General features: G+C 34.9%; 1 protein-coding gene across 2 annotated transcripts in view; it reads left to right on the top strand.

Annotated features, from left to right (window-relative positions):
* MARCH1 (membrane-associated ring finger (C3HC4) 1, E3 ubiquitin protein ligase) overlaps window positions 1–14,412 on the top strand; it is a 594,955-nt gene that overhangs the window by 515,366 nt on the left and 65,177 nt on the right. For both annotated transcript variants that reach the window (XM_011983989.1, XM_011983988.1), the window contains exon 5: window positions 9,454–9,634. In XM_011983989.1, the coding sequence (XP_011839379.1) occupies window positions 9,454–9,634 (181 nt within the window). The remainder of the gene's footprint in view (window positions 1–9,453; window positions 9,635–14,412) is intronic.

Raw genomic sequence — 14,412 nt, 5'->3', positions numbered from 1 at the left:
GTAAATTTGTTTGAGTTCTTTGTAGGTTCTGGATATTAGCCCTTTGTCAGATGAGTAGATTGCAAAAATTTTCTCCCATTCTGTAGGTTGCCTGTTGACTCTGATGGTAGTTTCTTTGCAGCAAAAGCCAAAATTGACAAATGGGATCTAATTAAACTAAAGAGCTTCTGCACGTTTTTATTCCTAACAGTGTCCAAGGGTTCCAACTTCTCCACATTCTCAGGAGCATTTTTGTTTGGGTTTGGGCGTGTGTGTGTGTGTGTGTGTGTGTGTGTGTGTGTGTGTTTTGATAGCCATTCTGATGGGTGTGAGGTGACATTTCACTGTAACTCTGATTTGCATTTCTCTGATGATTAGTGATTTTGAACACCTTTCCATATAGCTGTTGACCATTTGTATGTCTTCTTTAGAGAAATGTCTTTTCAGTTCCTTTGCCCATTTTTTTAATGTAATCTTAATTTTTTATTCAAATTGTGTGTTAGGTTCCTACTCCAAACAAATACAATTAAAGTTAGTTTGTGTGTGTGTGTTTGTGTGTGTGTGTTGGCACTGGCTGAGGGAAATACAAGACTCTGTGTAATCTTTATTTTTCAGCATGATATCTCACTATTAAAATTGTATTATTAATTATATTATTATATAATAATGTGGTATCCATTGTATATAATGAATAAATATACGAAATATGTACTAAATATTGTATTTAGTTGGAGTAAGAACTTTCATGTTCTTTTCATACTTGGCCACATAATGTTACCAAATTACCCAGTCAATCCTACTTCTAAACGTTGGCTGAAAACATCTTCTATGCCTAGTGTATTCTACCAACATCCTTCTCCATCTGCCATGATTCTACCCTGAATTCAATTCCAATTCCCATGCCACACCTTCCATTAAACTTTAACCACCCTCCCCTGACCCCAGATCTGAGATGATCTTTCTCTCCTTTGCATATAACAGCACTTGATATGGCACACATCCCATTTTAAATGTATCCTGCCTAATTTTGCAGTTGTCTGATGCATAAACTGTCATAGTATAAACTTCTTAAAGGAAAAAGACTGAAACTAATTCATCTTTATATTTATCATAGAACCTTATAAAACCTTGCATATATACATATGCAACAAATTATTTGTTGACTGAATGAATGAATGAGTGAATAAATGAATAAAAATTGATCATTCTTCACTCAATGTGGTTGGAACTGCTGTAAAACATCAGTGTTTTTCACTTACTTGCCTTTGTAGAAGAATTCATATGCAAAGGCGTATTTCTAATTCAATGCATTTTTGGTTATCTGTAAATAAAGTGCCTGCTTTGTCAATTATCCATGGCAACTTGAGACTTTCTTTGATGTAATGCTCAGCCAGATAAGATTAATGAGTGGACAAAATTGAAAGGAAGTCATGGTTGAGGATGAGCTTACAAAAATTCAAAGACTTAGCCATCACAAAAGAAAAAAAGATCAGAAAATCAGTTTGAATTAAGAATTTCTGCCACATGCAGAAAAGAAAAAGAGTAAAAGGTTATAACTGCATAATTTTTCTGATAGCTCTGTTATTATATATCTATGAAAGCCTTCTTCTGTATCTGACCACATATATTTCTTTGATTATATCTACATATTAAAGCCAAATGAGTTTTTATTTTCTGTCCCTTTGTTTGCCATTTTACTTCAACGTATGCAGCTAACAAAAATTTAGCCTAATAACTTTAAGCACACTTGCTTAGAAATATCTCTAGTTTAATTTTGTCAGTCTTACAAATATACCTCAAAAGATCTCAAAGCTGATGTAAAATGAATATTTATGACATATGCAAATGTAGAGAAAATCATAACCTTCGGATATTCATTCAATATATATTATCTATTTACTTATCTACAAGTCATCAAAATAGTAAGGTAGGATCTGGAAAGATAAATGGCACTGGGGAAACTCATTTCCTTTATGCAGAAATACATGGTCCTCTGAGCTAACCAATGAGTATAGAGAGGGCAGTAAAGCGATGGTTAACAGGGAAGGGATTATCCTAAAAGACACAATCCAGCTTTTAATTTCTCCTGATTTGGAGGATTTGGATAGTCTGAACTGATCTTGAGATAAATAAGAAAGATCTATTCTATTGCTAGATACACTGACTGGGACTCCTAGGGCTACACACGTCAATAGAGGGAATGGGGGAATCTAATGTGTTTCAAGAGCCCATGGAGACCTCTCAGAAAGTCTTCACAGAGCCTCTGGCCCACTATAAGACTGAACCACTAGGCTAGATGAGAATAGAATCTCAGTGGGAATCCTCAGTCCCAAGCAGAATTTAAAATCCTAGTATCAGTGGCATCGAACCATCTCCAGAGGGGATGAGACACCCAGGGGAAGCAATTCCAATAGCACCTTCCCAATCCATTTCAGAATTCAATGTCTATGAATTCAAATAAGACTTGGCCTCCTCTGCTTTCATTATTGACCAAGCAAGGTGATCATTATCTTCTTCTCCGCTGTTTTCCATCACTGTGATGTCTGGTGGGGGAAAAAAAAAATGTGGCTGATTACTTGCGACTCTTGGATCAGCTCCAGAAATAGTTAGGAAAGCTAGGGACATTGCCATGTCATTGTCTTTGTTGTTGATCATTCCCTACAGCTCTGTGCAGATGGTCTGAGGTTTTGACCAAGTCAATGGTGACAAATTAGGGCATGAAATTAAACTCAGGAAGTCATGCTATGTAGCAGCTTTTTTGAGTTGAAAATATTCCTTTGAGAAAACAAAACACTTTTTAAAAATCTCATATGTATGAAGAACTGTCACTCATCTGCAGATGTAAAAAAAGAGTACATATTCAGAATGATGAAACTTATGATTACAAAAATAATATTATCTGTTAGTAAAATATTTTTATTCTTATATCATAAATGTATTTTTAACTTGAGTTTTCAAGGTATTTTAAATCTCAGGCTGAATGATGGCCTAGGATATCTATCTTCATTTTTGTTAAGGAAACCTTAGAAATCTGGCTTATAATACCTTTTTGTTTTAAGTACAAAAATGCATGCTGGCTCCATGTCAGTAAGAGTAGCTGGAAACAGCTGTTAATCGGAATGATATTAACTACTGTCCATCTTGTTCTCTGTTTATGAAGTATGTTACTTCTCCTTTCTACTGCAGATCAGTTTGCTTGACTTCCTCTGTTGCTCAGATAGGGTATAAAATTGTTACACCTCAGTTTAGTTCCTTAAATGCAAATTAAAGAGTTCATGGTATATAAAAGGATCACATATTTCTCACTTTCACTATAAGTGAATTTTCCCCAAACATAAACAAAACACTGGTCATTGGTAACAACTTCTGAGAATTGCCATATCCTCTGACTAAGCTGGCTTTTTTTGGTCTATGTTCTGTAAATGTTTAAATAGAAGCTTAATGAAAGCCAGTCCATTATGGTCTAGTGCTTTGCCATCTTTATCCTGACTTCTTAACATTCTCATAACTTAAATTACTCTGAATATCAATACAAATCCACAGAAAGATCCTGCCTCCACAAAATTATTAAACATGAATTTATTCAGCTCATAATTCCAGAACTTGCATGAATGAAACAGTTAACAAACAACAGAGACTGTTTATATGTGTGGTATATGCTTTAAGAGCAATGGCAGCTCAAGAAATAGGAGAGAGCATTATAGAGAAGGAAAAACTAGGGGCTGTTTAATTAGGGATGTGAGTCTGAAATTTAGATGAGTCTTAATTTAGATGAGGTGTTATTAAAGGAGGGAAAATACCAAAGGTATGAAGAACATACTTGAGGAAATTCTCAGAGACAGACTTTAATATAGAGAATGCAATACACTCAGGAAATAATCATCTGACCATTAATCTTAAAAAATACTGCTTTTAGTAGACTATTATGCTATAAAATGGGACAAGAGTGGTCATAGACGGCCGGGCGCGGTGGCTCAAGCCTGTAATCCTAGCACTTTGGGAGGCCGAGACGGGCGGATCACGAGGTCAGGAGATCGAGACCATCCTGGCTAGCACGGTGAAACCCCGTCTCTACTAAAAAATACAAAAATCTAGCCGGGCGAGGTGGCGGGCGCCTGTAGTCCCAGCTACTCGGGAGGCTGAGGCAGGAGAATGGCGTAAACCCGGGAGGCGGAGCTTGCAGTGAGCTGAGATCCGGCCACTGCACTCCCGCCTGGGCGACAGAGCGAGACTCCGTCTCAAAAAAAAAAAAAAAAAGAGTGGTCATAGACTATTAATAAGGATTAAATTAAGTGATCAATTAAATGACAACACTGAATAATCATACGAAATAATTGATTATTAATAATTATCACTTAATTGATCATTTACTTTAATTCTTACTAACAGTCTGTGACCACTATTCTCCCATTTTACTGATGATGAACTTGAAACACAGAGATTAAGTAATTTAACACGTGTAGATGGGCGGAACAACAAATATAATGCTAATTGTATTTTCAATAGCCACACCAGTGTCTCCCAACATTTTTTAAAACATGCAAAACATGATAACATTTGTGAGTCAACCAGGGTGAACGGACAACACACCAAGACCTCAAAACTGCTCTCGAAGCTGACAGGAATCAAGATCTTGGCACAGCAGTAACTTATTTGTGGCAAAACCCACAGCTTATTAGCTGTTCAACTCTGTACCATGCTACTGTGGTTGTATGTCAGAGACTCGTGGAAAACATGCCTGCATAGGTAAGGTAAACTCAAATTGTACAAGCTCATATGAAAAGAAGGTGAAGCAGTTTGGGTTTATATGATTGGTGATAGAGTTCTTGAAGAGTGGCAGTATATTAAGAGGATCTAAATAACTGCATATCTTAAGAATGATTTCCTAATGGAAGGAACACAGTCTTAAAGATACTTTGTGTCTCTGTTGACAATTCAAAGCCACTAAGACATAGTTGTGGGGAAGAAAAGGAAGAAGATATGAAAGACACTGAGGTGTCTGATTTTCTTTGCATATAGCAAGAACCAAGAAAATGTGCGTGAATGAAATGACTATTGAGTGAAAGAATTTAACAATTCCAGAGTTGCATAATACTATGGCCCTCACAAAGATTTTTTTTTTTCAAGTGATGAGTTTTAAAAAAAACTTATGAAGAAAAAAATATGATTCTACCAGTGTCAGGAAACCTTGGCAAAGGATGGGGACAGGGAATACTAAAGACCATTTGAAGATATGTAACACCAAAAAAAAAAAACCCTACTTTTCTCAAAACTGAAACATTAAGGCAAGAGATGTGAAGCATACACACGCGCACACACACACACACACACACACACACACACCAATCTAAAATTTAATTTGCTGCGTAGCATTATGTGGTCTGCTATTCACAGATAGCTAGAAATTATGTAAAAGTAAGAGTTTATTCAGTCATAAATGGTGAAAGTCTCAACATATGCTAATTAGATTGCAAGCAGACTGGTAAAATACTAAAATGCCAGTAAAATCTGTGAATTCAGCTTGTAACTGTCACTAGGTGACAGATACCAATGTGGATCACCAATAATTTTATAGAATCATTGAATTCCCAAGCCCCAACTTCCCATCAGGTAAAAATGTGCCAAAATTATGAATATTTCGCAATGCAATTTTATTACATTATTGAAATCAGCTTTTCTACACAATTATTCTGTTGGAAAAGCGTGTTTATGTTTTCATTACTGTGTTTCCACTTATAATTCAGTGATTGTGATTTTTGTGAAGTTTATCAATTTAGGAATTATTTAATTCTCTCTTTAATGGCACTGTCACATTATTTTTTATTTCTAGTAGATATTTGAAGTTGATATTTAGCTTTTAAATTCATTTAGAACAATCTCAACATGGTTTGAAAAGACTCCTGGGGTTCAACTTGAGCCAGATAATTTGGAAAATTTTCAAAATGCTAAAAATATGTAAAAATAAATCATGTGAAATGGGAATGAAAAATGAACCAAGTTTTTGATTTTCCCTATGGGAAATAACCTTAATTTTATGAGAAAATGATATTGTTAGTGGTGCTTCAGGTGGTAGTTTTAGCAGAAATTTTTAAAAACAACTTTATGAGACATAAGAAGCTGGATGATAGTAAACTGGTCAGGTCACTTTGAACTCAGTAATCAGCGAGGTCTTTGTTTAAAGCAGTTTATGAATAAATTACTTTTTCAAAGTCAATGAAAAAATCAGAACTGCAAAATATTTTTCGTACCTATAGAGCATTTGACACAATCTTCTTTTACTGATGAACTTATCTGATAGCATTAACTGCAGTTTTGTTTTTGTTTTTTTTTTCAAATAAGAAATTTTGTTCATGGAAGCAACAGGAATTAATGCCAGGCCAAGCAGGGTTTTCATTTTTATTGTGTGTTTCTCTATGTACCTTTACTTGAGTTTTATTGTTAATTGCAGAGGTTAGAGTGATTCATTTTGTAAAATTTGTTTTTATTATTGTCAATAATATTAATACATTGTCTTTAACTCAGAACCACATGTGTACTTTAAGGCAGAGATCTGTGAACATTTTCTGAAAGGGTCAGATTGTAAATATTGAATTGAATCATTTGCCAGAGAGTAAATGTTTTAGTTTCTACAGCCAGATGGTCTCTGCAGCAACTACTCAACTCTGCTGTTACTCTGCAAACACAGCTCTAAATAATACATAAACCAGTGGGTAAGACTGTGTTCCCATAAGACTTTATTGATTAAAAATATTCAGTGGACAGAATTGGGTCATAGTTTACTGACCCCCGGTTGAAGAGATTTTCTTTCTGTGGAGGCAGGAGATGGATGTCCAAGGAGTTAAGAAATATCAAACTCTTATTGTGTATAATTCATTAGATTTCAGTGGCTCCAAAAGTAAATATTATAACTTAAGTGTTGGAGACGCCTCTATTTACTTTTACTGACTGCTTTTGTAGTAAGTCATTTTGTTGACTGAATTCAATTCCATTCAATTTACATCTACTGAACATCTATGCTATGACACTAAACTGGCAACAAGCATGATACAAAGTGTAACAAGTCCAGTTTCTGAGGCCTAGGTTTGGAGAGAAGCTATATCAGGTTTTTATATTAAAAATAGGCACTCAGATAATTTTTAATTTTCCCTTAACACATTGGCCTTTCATAGGTAGTGCTACACCCAACGTGGCTGCTTCATAAGTTAGTTCAGGGGGAAGGGGACATTAATATTGACTTTCCCTGTGTTCTTATCCCAGCACTTCCACCCCGGAACTTCAGATGGCAGTGTTCCTTTTTGCTCACTTTATTTTTACTTAAGAAATTCATTCAAAATCCTGGTGTACTCTGTCATACTGTTTTACTTTGAGGTCTCGGGGAGTGTTGGGTTTCAGTTCCTGTATCTTTCTGCACTATCTGAGTGAGCAGCCATTTCATTTCCCCTGGGGAGAGAGCTGATATATCTATATCTATACACACTTTATACACTGTAAAGGAAAGAACAGTAGCAGTGATTCATACATTCTTCCAGCCTGCCATTGTGACTTAGGTCAAAAAAGTAATTATGTAGATTTGTTTTTTAAGTTTAAATGTTACATTGAACATTCATGTTGCATTTTGTAAAATCTTGTTTTAGATTTAGGGGCTACCTGTGCAGGTTTGTTACATGGGTGTATTGCATGCTGCTGAAGTTTGGTCTTCTAATGGTTCCTTCCTAAGTAGTGAACATAGTACATCATAGGTAGTTTTTCAAACTTTACTTCCCACCACCCTCCCCCACTTTAACAATATCCAGTGTTTATTGTTTCCATCTTTGTATCCCTGCATATGCAATATTTAGCTCCTCCTTATAAGTGAGCATATGCAGTATTTGTTTTTCTGCTTCTGTGTTAATTCACTTAGGATAAGGGCCTCCAGCTGTATCCATGTTTCTGCAAGAGACATGATTTCATTTTTTTTATGGCTGCATAGTATTCCATGGTGTAAATGTGCCACATTTTCTTTATGCAGTCCACCACTGATGGGCATCTGGATTGATTCTATGTCTTTGCTATGGTGAATAGTGCTACAGTAAACATATGAGTGTCTATGTTTAACAAATTTAAAGCAACATTTCTAATGAAATTTATTAACAATGTCTAACTGCTGGTTACATCATTCAGATTATTAAAGGGCTGAGATTTGAATTCACCAGCTAAAGTTATGGGAGACTTGTCTTATCCAAAGAGAAAAATAAATTACTTTTTAAAATCTGAATATGAGATAAAATGATTTTAGACTGCAAATCTGTGAAACTAGAATTCATAGTAGTTCAGAAACTGATTCAACTCAATTCATTGGTAGATGTATTTATTAGCATTTTTAAACAATAAGATTTGCGGTACTCAAATTTGTGTGATCAGTGATTTTTGTGATTTTTTTAGACAATGATGATTATTGACAGTTTAGACCATTTGTTGTAACCAAATAGGTGTGCATCTTCCTAAGAACATATCTGTAATATTTTCAAGCTAAGACATCTTGTATTAACTTCGTTCCTTCATTATACCTTAAAATTTTTTGAGAACTTTTCCACATTGGTAAGATACCATATTTAATAAATTTTATGCCATGGTCTGATATTATTGAAGTAACACAATAAAGTTTACCAAACTATAATATTCCTTAGAATACTTAAAACTCGTAACTTTTATATATGAAAGCGCATAGATAGTATCCTATTAAATAGATTAAATTGGGGACATAACACAATAGTGGTGCTATTAAAATTGACTTCCATGTATGAATGAAATGACAGTGCATTGTTGATGTGCTGGTGTGTAATGCACAACTTATTACATGATTTGAGTCCAGCAATGACCATAAAAGTAAAAGTCAATTAATACAGGTTGAGTATTCTTTTTCCAAAATGATTGGAGCTGGAAGTGTCTCCAATTTCAGTTTTGGGGGGATTTTGGAATATTTGCATGTATGTAATGAGATATTTTGGGTAGGACTAGAAGTGTGTTGGATTGGGGATTTTTTTTTTTTTTTTTTGATTTGGCAATATTTGCAGATACATAATGAGATATCCTGGGGATGCAACCCAAGTCTAAACACAGAATTCATTTATGTTTCATATATACCTTGTACACATAGCCTGAAGGTAATTTTACTTTTCCCTTCGGAGTAGTGAATAAACTTTGGATTGTGCAACTAGATTTTGACTAAATGGAATTTTCGACTTACGGCATTGTGTTGGTGCTCAAAAAGTTTTGGATTGGGGAGCATTTCAGATTAAGGATTTTTAGGTTAGGAATGCTTAATCTGTATTGGTCATAGATTTGGTTCCAGCATTAAAGTTGGAGTGAAATGTCCAAGTGTTCTGAATCTTAGGTTGCTGTTTCTAACAGCCCTGGTATAAGCAAGGGCAGAAACAACACAGGTGAGAAATGTTCTCTGGGAAATCTCATGCTGGCTGCTGCGTCTTTCCACAGAATCTGTCACTGCGAAGGGGATGAAGAGAGCCCCCTCATCACACCCTGTCGCTGCACTGGAACACTGCGCTTTGTCCACCAGTCCTGCCTCCACCAGTGGATAAAGAGCTCAGATACACGTTGCTGTGAGCTCTGCAAGTATGACTTCATAATGGAGACCAAGCTCAAACCCCTCCGGAAGGTACAGTATCAATAGGAATTGGTTTGGGAGGGACCATTTGCAAAGTAGACTTGTTTTAGAAATCTATTCCCTTTGCCAGTAAGAGTCTTCTAATATGCTAATATGCATTAAGGGTACGTGTCTTGTGTTGAGCTCATTGCACAAAATTCATCCAAGGGTTTGCAGATAATCCTTCCTTTCTTCTATGTTTTATATTCTAGAGCTTCTGATTGATATATTACCTTCAATGCTTTTTTAAAAGTGTGCATACATAATAGATGTATATATGTATATGCATGCAAAATGTACTTGTAATTCGATGTAATTGAATTGATGAGAACTATGATAGTATTGTGCTTACGGAAGCCAATTCCCAAGAAGGTTACGTGATACATTGCCTTTAGCAACATCGACTCATCAAATTTCTTACAAGTTATTTATTAGGTAATAGAAGAGAATGATTTCTTCTATAAAGTGTATACTATTTATGTTCGCTTTTATTTGGGAATTGGTTCAATGCCTCATGTGTAATTAGAGTAGGTAGAAATAAAAGATACTATTTTCCATATTGTGCATCACGCTGTAAGAGAGAGGTAAGTGTATTTTGTATCTATAATGTTTGTCTTCAAATTCCTCATTCGTGTTCTATTTTTCTAAAGAAAAAAGGTAAGACTGTAAGTCAGATACAAAGTTAGTGTCTCACTCAAAGCCGCTGAAGAACAACTTGTAAACAATACAAACAAGGACGATGAACTTTATATAATTCCTGTGTGATAGCTGGACTTCTGGATTTTAGCATGTAACTTATTTATCTTCTTGCCTAACTGTAGCCTCACATATACGGCTGCCTCAGTTTCCAAGGGAGAATATTAAGACCACAGTTTAAATGATGAACCATCCTAGAGCTGCTTTCTTTATTTAAATTGAATGCAAAGCGAAAGTTATAGGACATTGCCTGGAAAGAAACACAATGGGTTCCAGAATGAGCAGAGTTGAAATGCAAACAAGAATATTCTAGTACATACCTGATTGCTGGCTAACTATTGCGATTCTTCATTAATTCTGTAAATTGTATATAGAGAGAATCACATTCCTTGCTTTTGCGGTAGCCTCAGTTTTTAAAATCTACAAATGGTTTATAGCCATCGAAAATAACGCATAGAATTCATTTAGGATATGCATGGTCTTTTCTTAACAATGGAGTGGCCTGAGTGCTGCAGGGTAACACTGGTTTTCTAGGGCCCAGAGGTATCAATGCCAGAAATAGAAATGGACCTTGATTCCTTGCCCTTTGCTTCGTCCGCTGGACAGATGCTGAACACTGTCTGCAGTAGTTAAATGACACATTGTACTCCATGATTTTCTAAATGTCTTTTCTTAGTCCTCAGGGAACTACAAATTATTTCATAGAATCTATATATTTCTTCACTTTTTTCTCATCTTAAATTTACATGAAATTTTCATTTCAACTTTGTCAAATACACTCTTTTAATTTGAGGGCCACAATCTAGGATAATAACATATTCTAATTTTCTCTTCTTTACTGTATCTATCACCACTACTCATTTTTTGTTTAATTAAAAAACATGATGCTGAGAAGAAACTTGAAAAGTCTTTTTATTACACTGCCAGCTTTTGTAGTATCTAGTATACCCTTTCAATATAACTTTCATCCTTTATTAATATTCCATTCCTAATAATTTACGACTCTCTCAGGAAATCTTTTTTTTTCCCTCAACAAACACACTAATAAACCAGAGAAAGGCAGCAAATATTTCTATCTTTTTAAATATTCATGATAATGGACCAGGCACAGTGGCTCACACCTGGAATCCCAGCACTTTGGGAGGCTGAGGCAGGAGTATCCCTTGAGCCCAGGAGTTTGAGACCAACCTGGGCAAAAAAAAGTGAAATACTGTCTCTACCAAAAAATAAAAAAAATTAAAAAAAAATTAACCTGGCATGGTAGCACACACCTATAGTTCCAGCTACTCAGGAGGCTGAGGAAAGAGGATTCCTTGAGCCTAGGGTTTCAAGGTTGTGGTGAGCTATGATTGCAGCACTTGCACTCAAGCCTGGGTGATGGAGCCACACCTTGTCTCAAAAAAAAAAAAAAAACAATTCATGATAATGAATGTGTCACAGCAATCTAGTGGGCACCTATGTACCTACTATCTGTTGATTAATATCTTAGTTGCTTCTAAAAAAATCTTCTTTGATTAATTTGAATAATTAAATTGAATAATTTTCCTTTATTGATTATTAATATATCAATATATTAAGCATTGATGAAGGACAGCATTTCAACATTGTTTTTAATAGCACTTGTATATGTATAGGGGTGTTAGAATCTGATCCAAAGGTTGCTTCCCCAGCACCCACAGATGTATTTTATTTGAGCCATGGGTTAGTTACCAACGTTTAAGCGTGTAATTATTTCATATGCAATTCCATATATGTGAATTTATTTGAAAAATCACAGTATCTGGCTTTACTGGAACCACATTCCCATATGACAACAACCAGTGGAGCCAAGGGACTTGCTTTCAAATTCTTCACAGTTTTCAGCCTTCCCGCTCTTTCTGATCCTGAGACCGTGTGCCATCTCCACTCATCTGTGTACCTCTGTGGCACTTGTGTTGGGATCTGAATCTTCAACTTCTTTTCTAACACATGAGACCTAGACATGAGGAACATGCCTTCTATTCCTCCCTCCATGATGCATAGGCTTTAAAAACCTAGAAAAAGTATTCCAACGTCTCACTTTCTCCTTTAAAAATATGACGCACTGGAATAATACTTAAGAGGCAGTAATCATAGTGATGACCTTCTCAGTCATCAATCTGGGTCATCACATTCTGAGGTGATACAAACCATACAGATATGAGGCGTTTTAAAACTGTTCTAGTTGGGCTATTTTGATGGCACTAAGATTCATCAACAGTTTTCTTTTGGTAGTTTCTAAACAGTTACAGAGAATGCTAGGTATAGCATTTGGTTAGAATATATTTGAAGTACATCCAATTAATTGCCTTCAACTTGGTAATTCTATTACAGTTTATAACATTCTAAAGAACAACCCACATGAAACAATTAATTTAGCTAATGATGTTGAATTTCTGCCATTAGCCAATGCAGGCAGGAGATTCTGTTTAGATGAAATGACTTCTTAAAGTAGAAAGGTACAATTCTGCATAGAAAGGTGCAAATCTTCATAGGCAAACCTTGGGGCTTAATGGTTAGTTTCTAAAGATATCAGCAAAATGTTAACTCATTAATTGTAACTCTTACTCCACCAAAATCTAGTTAGTAAATTCACCAAGGTATTTTAATGTTTCCAGAAGACAATCTTTAAAGTGAAAATAAAATCAAGTGCTTATTCAAGGAAAAGCAATCTTCATCATCTTTAAGTCAGTAGCCCAGCTACTTTTCTAACACTCAATAAAAGTCTCATTAATCTGCTAAGTTATCCAGGGTCAGAAATAATTCTGAGGGCTCAGAAAAGTCAAAATGTCACACACAAAGAAAGCATAGTGACCACTCAGTGCAATTGGAAAATGCACTCAAGATCAACTAGGAAGCATAAACTAATTTCCTATTCTGAAGCTGAAGAATTGCCTGGAGTTCATATTTGAGTTACTCCTGACTGGGCGAAATCAAATGTTAAATATGAAACCAAGTTTATGAGGATAGCAAATACTACTGATAGCTTTCTATCTCCCCAAATATATTTTTTCTATTTTCTGTATAGAAATTATTTGACAAATGTACAATACAGGATATGTAACTCCATGCATCTTTTTATCTCTTGTCTCATTTGTAGAAACAAAATAAGATAATGAATAAATTATCTTTGCTTTAGTAATGCTTATGTTGAGCCATATACACTAACCACTTTTGTAGATCAAAAATAGTTGAAAATTGGAAAGTTCGTAGAATATAAGTTCTGTGTGAATTAACTATGTCAAATAAAAAAAGTAGTCATCTTGGTATTTCTACTTTTCCACTATAATTATTTACAGTGCTGTAGTTGACATGCCTATTTTTAAAAATGAAGAACTATCTTTAACAAACACTGTTAATTCCTTCCTTGCCTTAATTTGATGTAGCATTCGTCTTTCAAAAGAGCCAAGCACTGGTGCAAGTTACCATAGCAGGTAAACTGCCCCAAATTTGTTATTGATTATTTGATGATTATTATTAATGATGTCTTATCATTAATAACCTTAAAATTGAACAGAAAAAAGGATAAGACCAGATTCCTAGCTAGAATCTTCCTGCACCCTTTGAATGATGTTGCCTAATGACAAAAATAAATTCAAAATGCATAATTTTCTTACCATTAAGGGGAATTTGCTATTTCACTGACATGACCACCACATACTGAATTCCTTCTATGGGCCAAATATTTAGCATATATCATTTAACTAATTCAGTTTTCGTTACAATCCTATTTTATGTAGGCATATCAAGACCCTTTTACAGAGGAGAAAAATAAAATATCATATCAAACTCGCTCAATATCACACAACTCAAAGCTCCCTGATTCTAAAGCATGTTCTCATTGCACTGTGCTACTCTACCATCAAATAGCTGAGACATTCTCTCTTTAAACATCAAAACTTTAATTCTTACTTAAATCATTCCTGGTAGAAGTCTTTTAAAACAAATCATTCTAAAAAATTTTTTTCTGAAGTCATCTTTCTTAAACAAGAATATTTTACCCAATGTATTTTCCTCATATCTCAAGTATATCATTGTATTCACACCAATTATTTTTCAGGTTGAAAACATTAACA

The sequence above is a fragment of the Mandrillus leucophaeus genome, unplaced genomic scaffold, assembly GCF_000951045.1.
Source record: "Mandrillus leucophaeus isolate KB7577 unplaced genomic scaffold, Mleu.le_1.0 Scaffold259, whole genome shotgun sequence".
NCBI lineage: Eukaryota > Metazoa > Chordata > Mammalia > Primates > Cercopithecidae > Mandrillus > Mandrillus leucophaeus.
The sequence above is the reverse complement of the archived record's forward strand: the minus strand, read 5'-3'. Positions and strand labels throughout refer to the sequence as shown.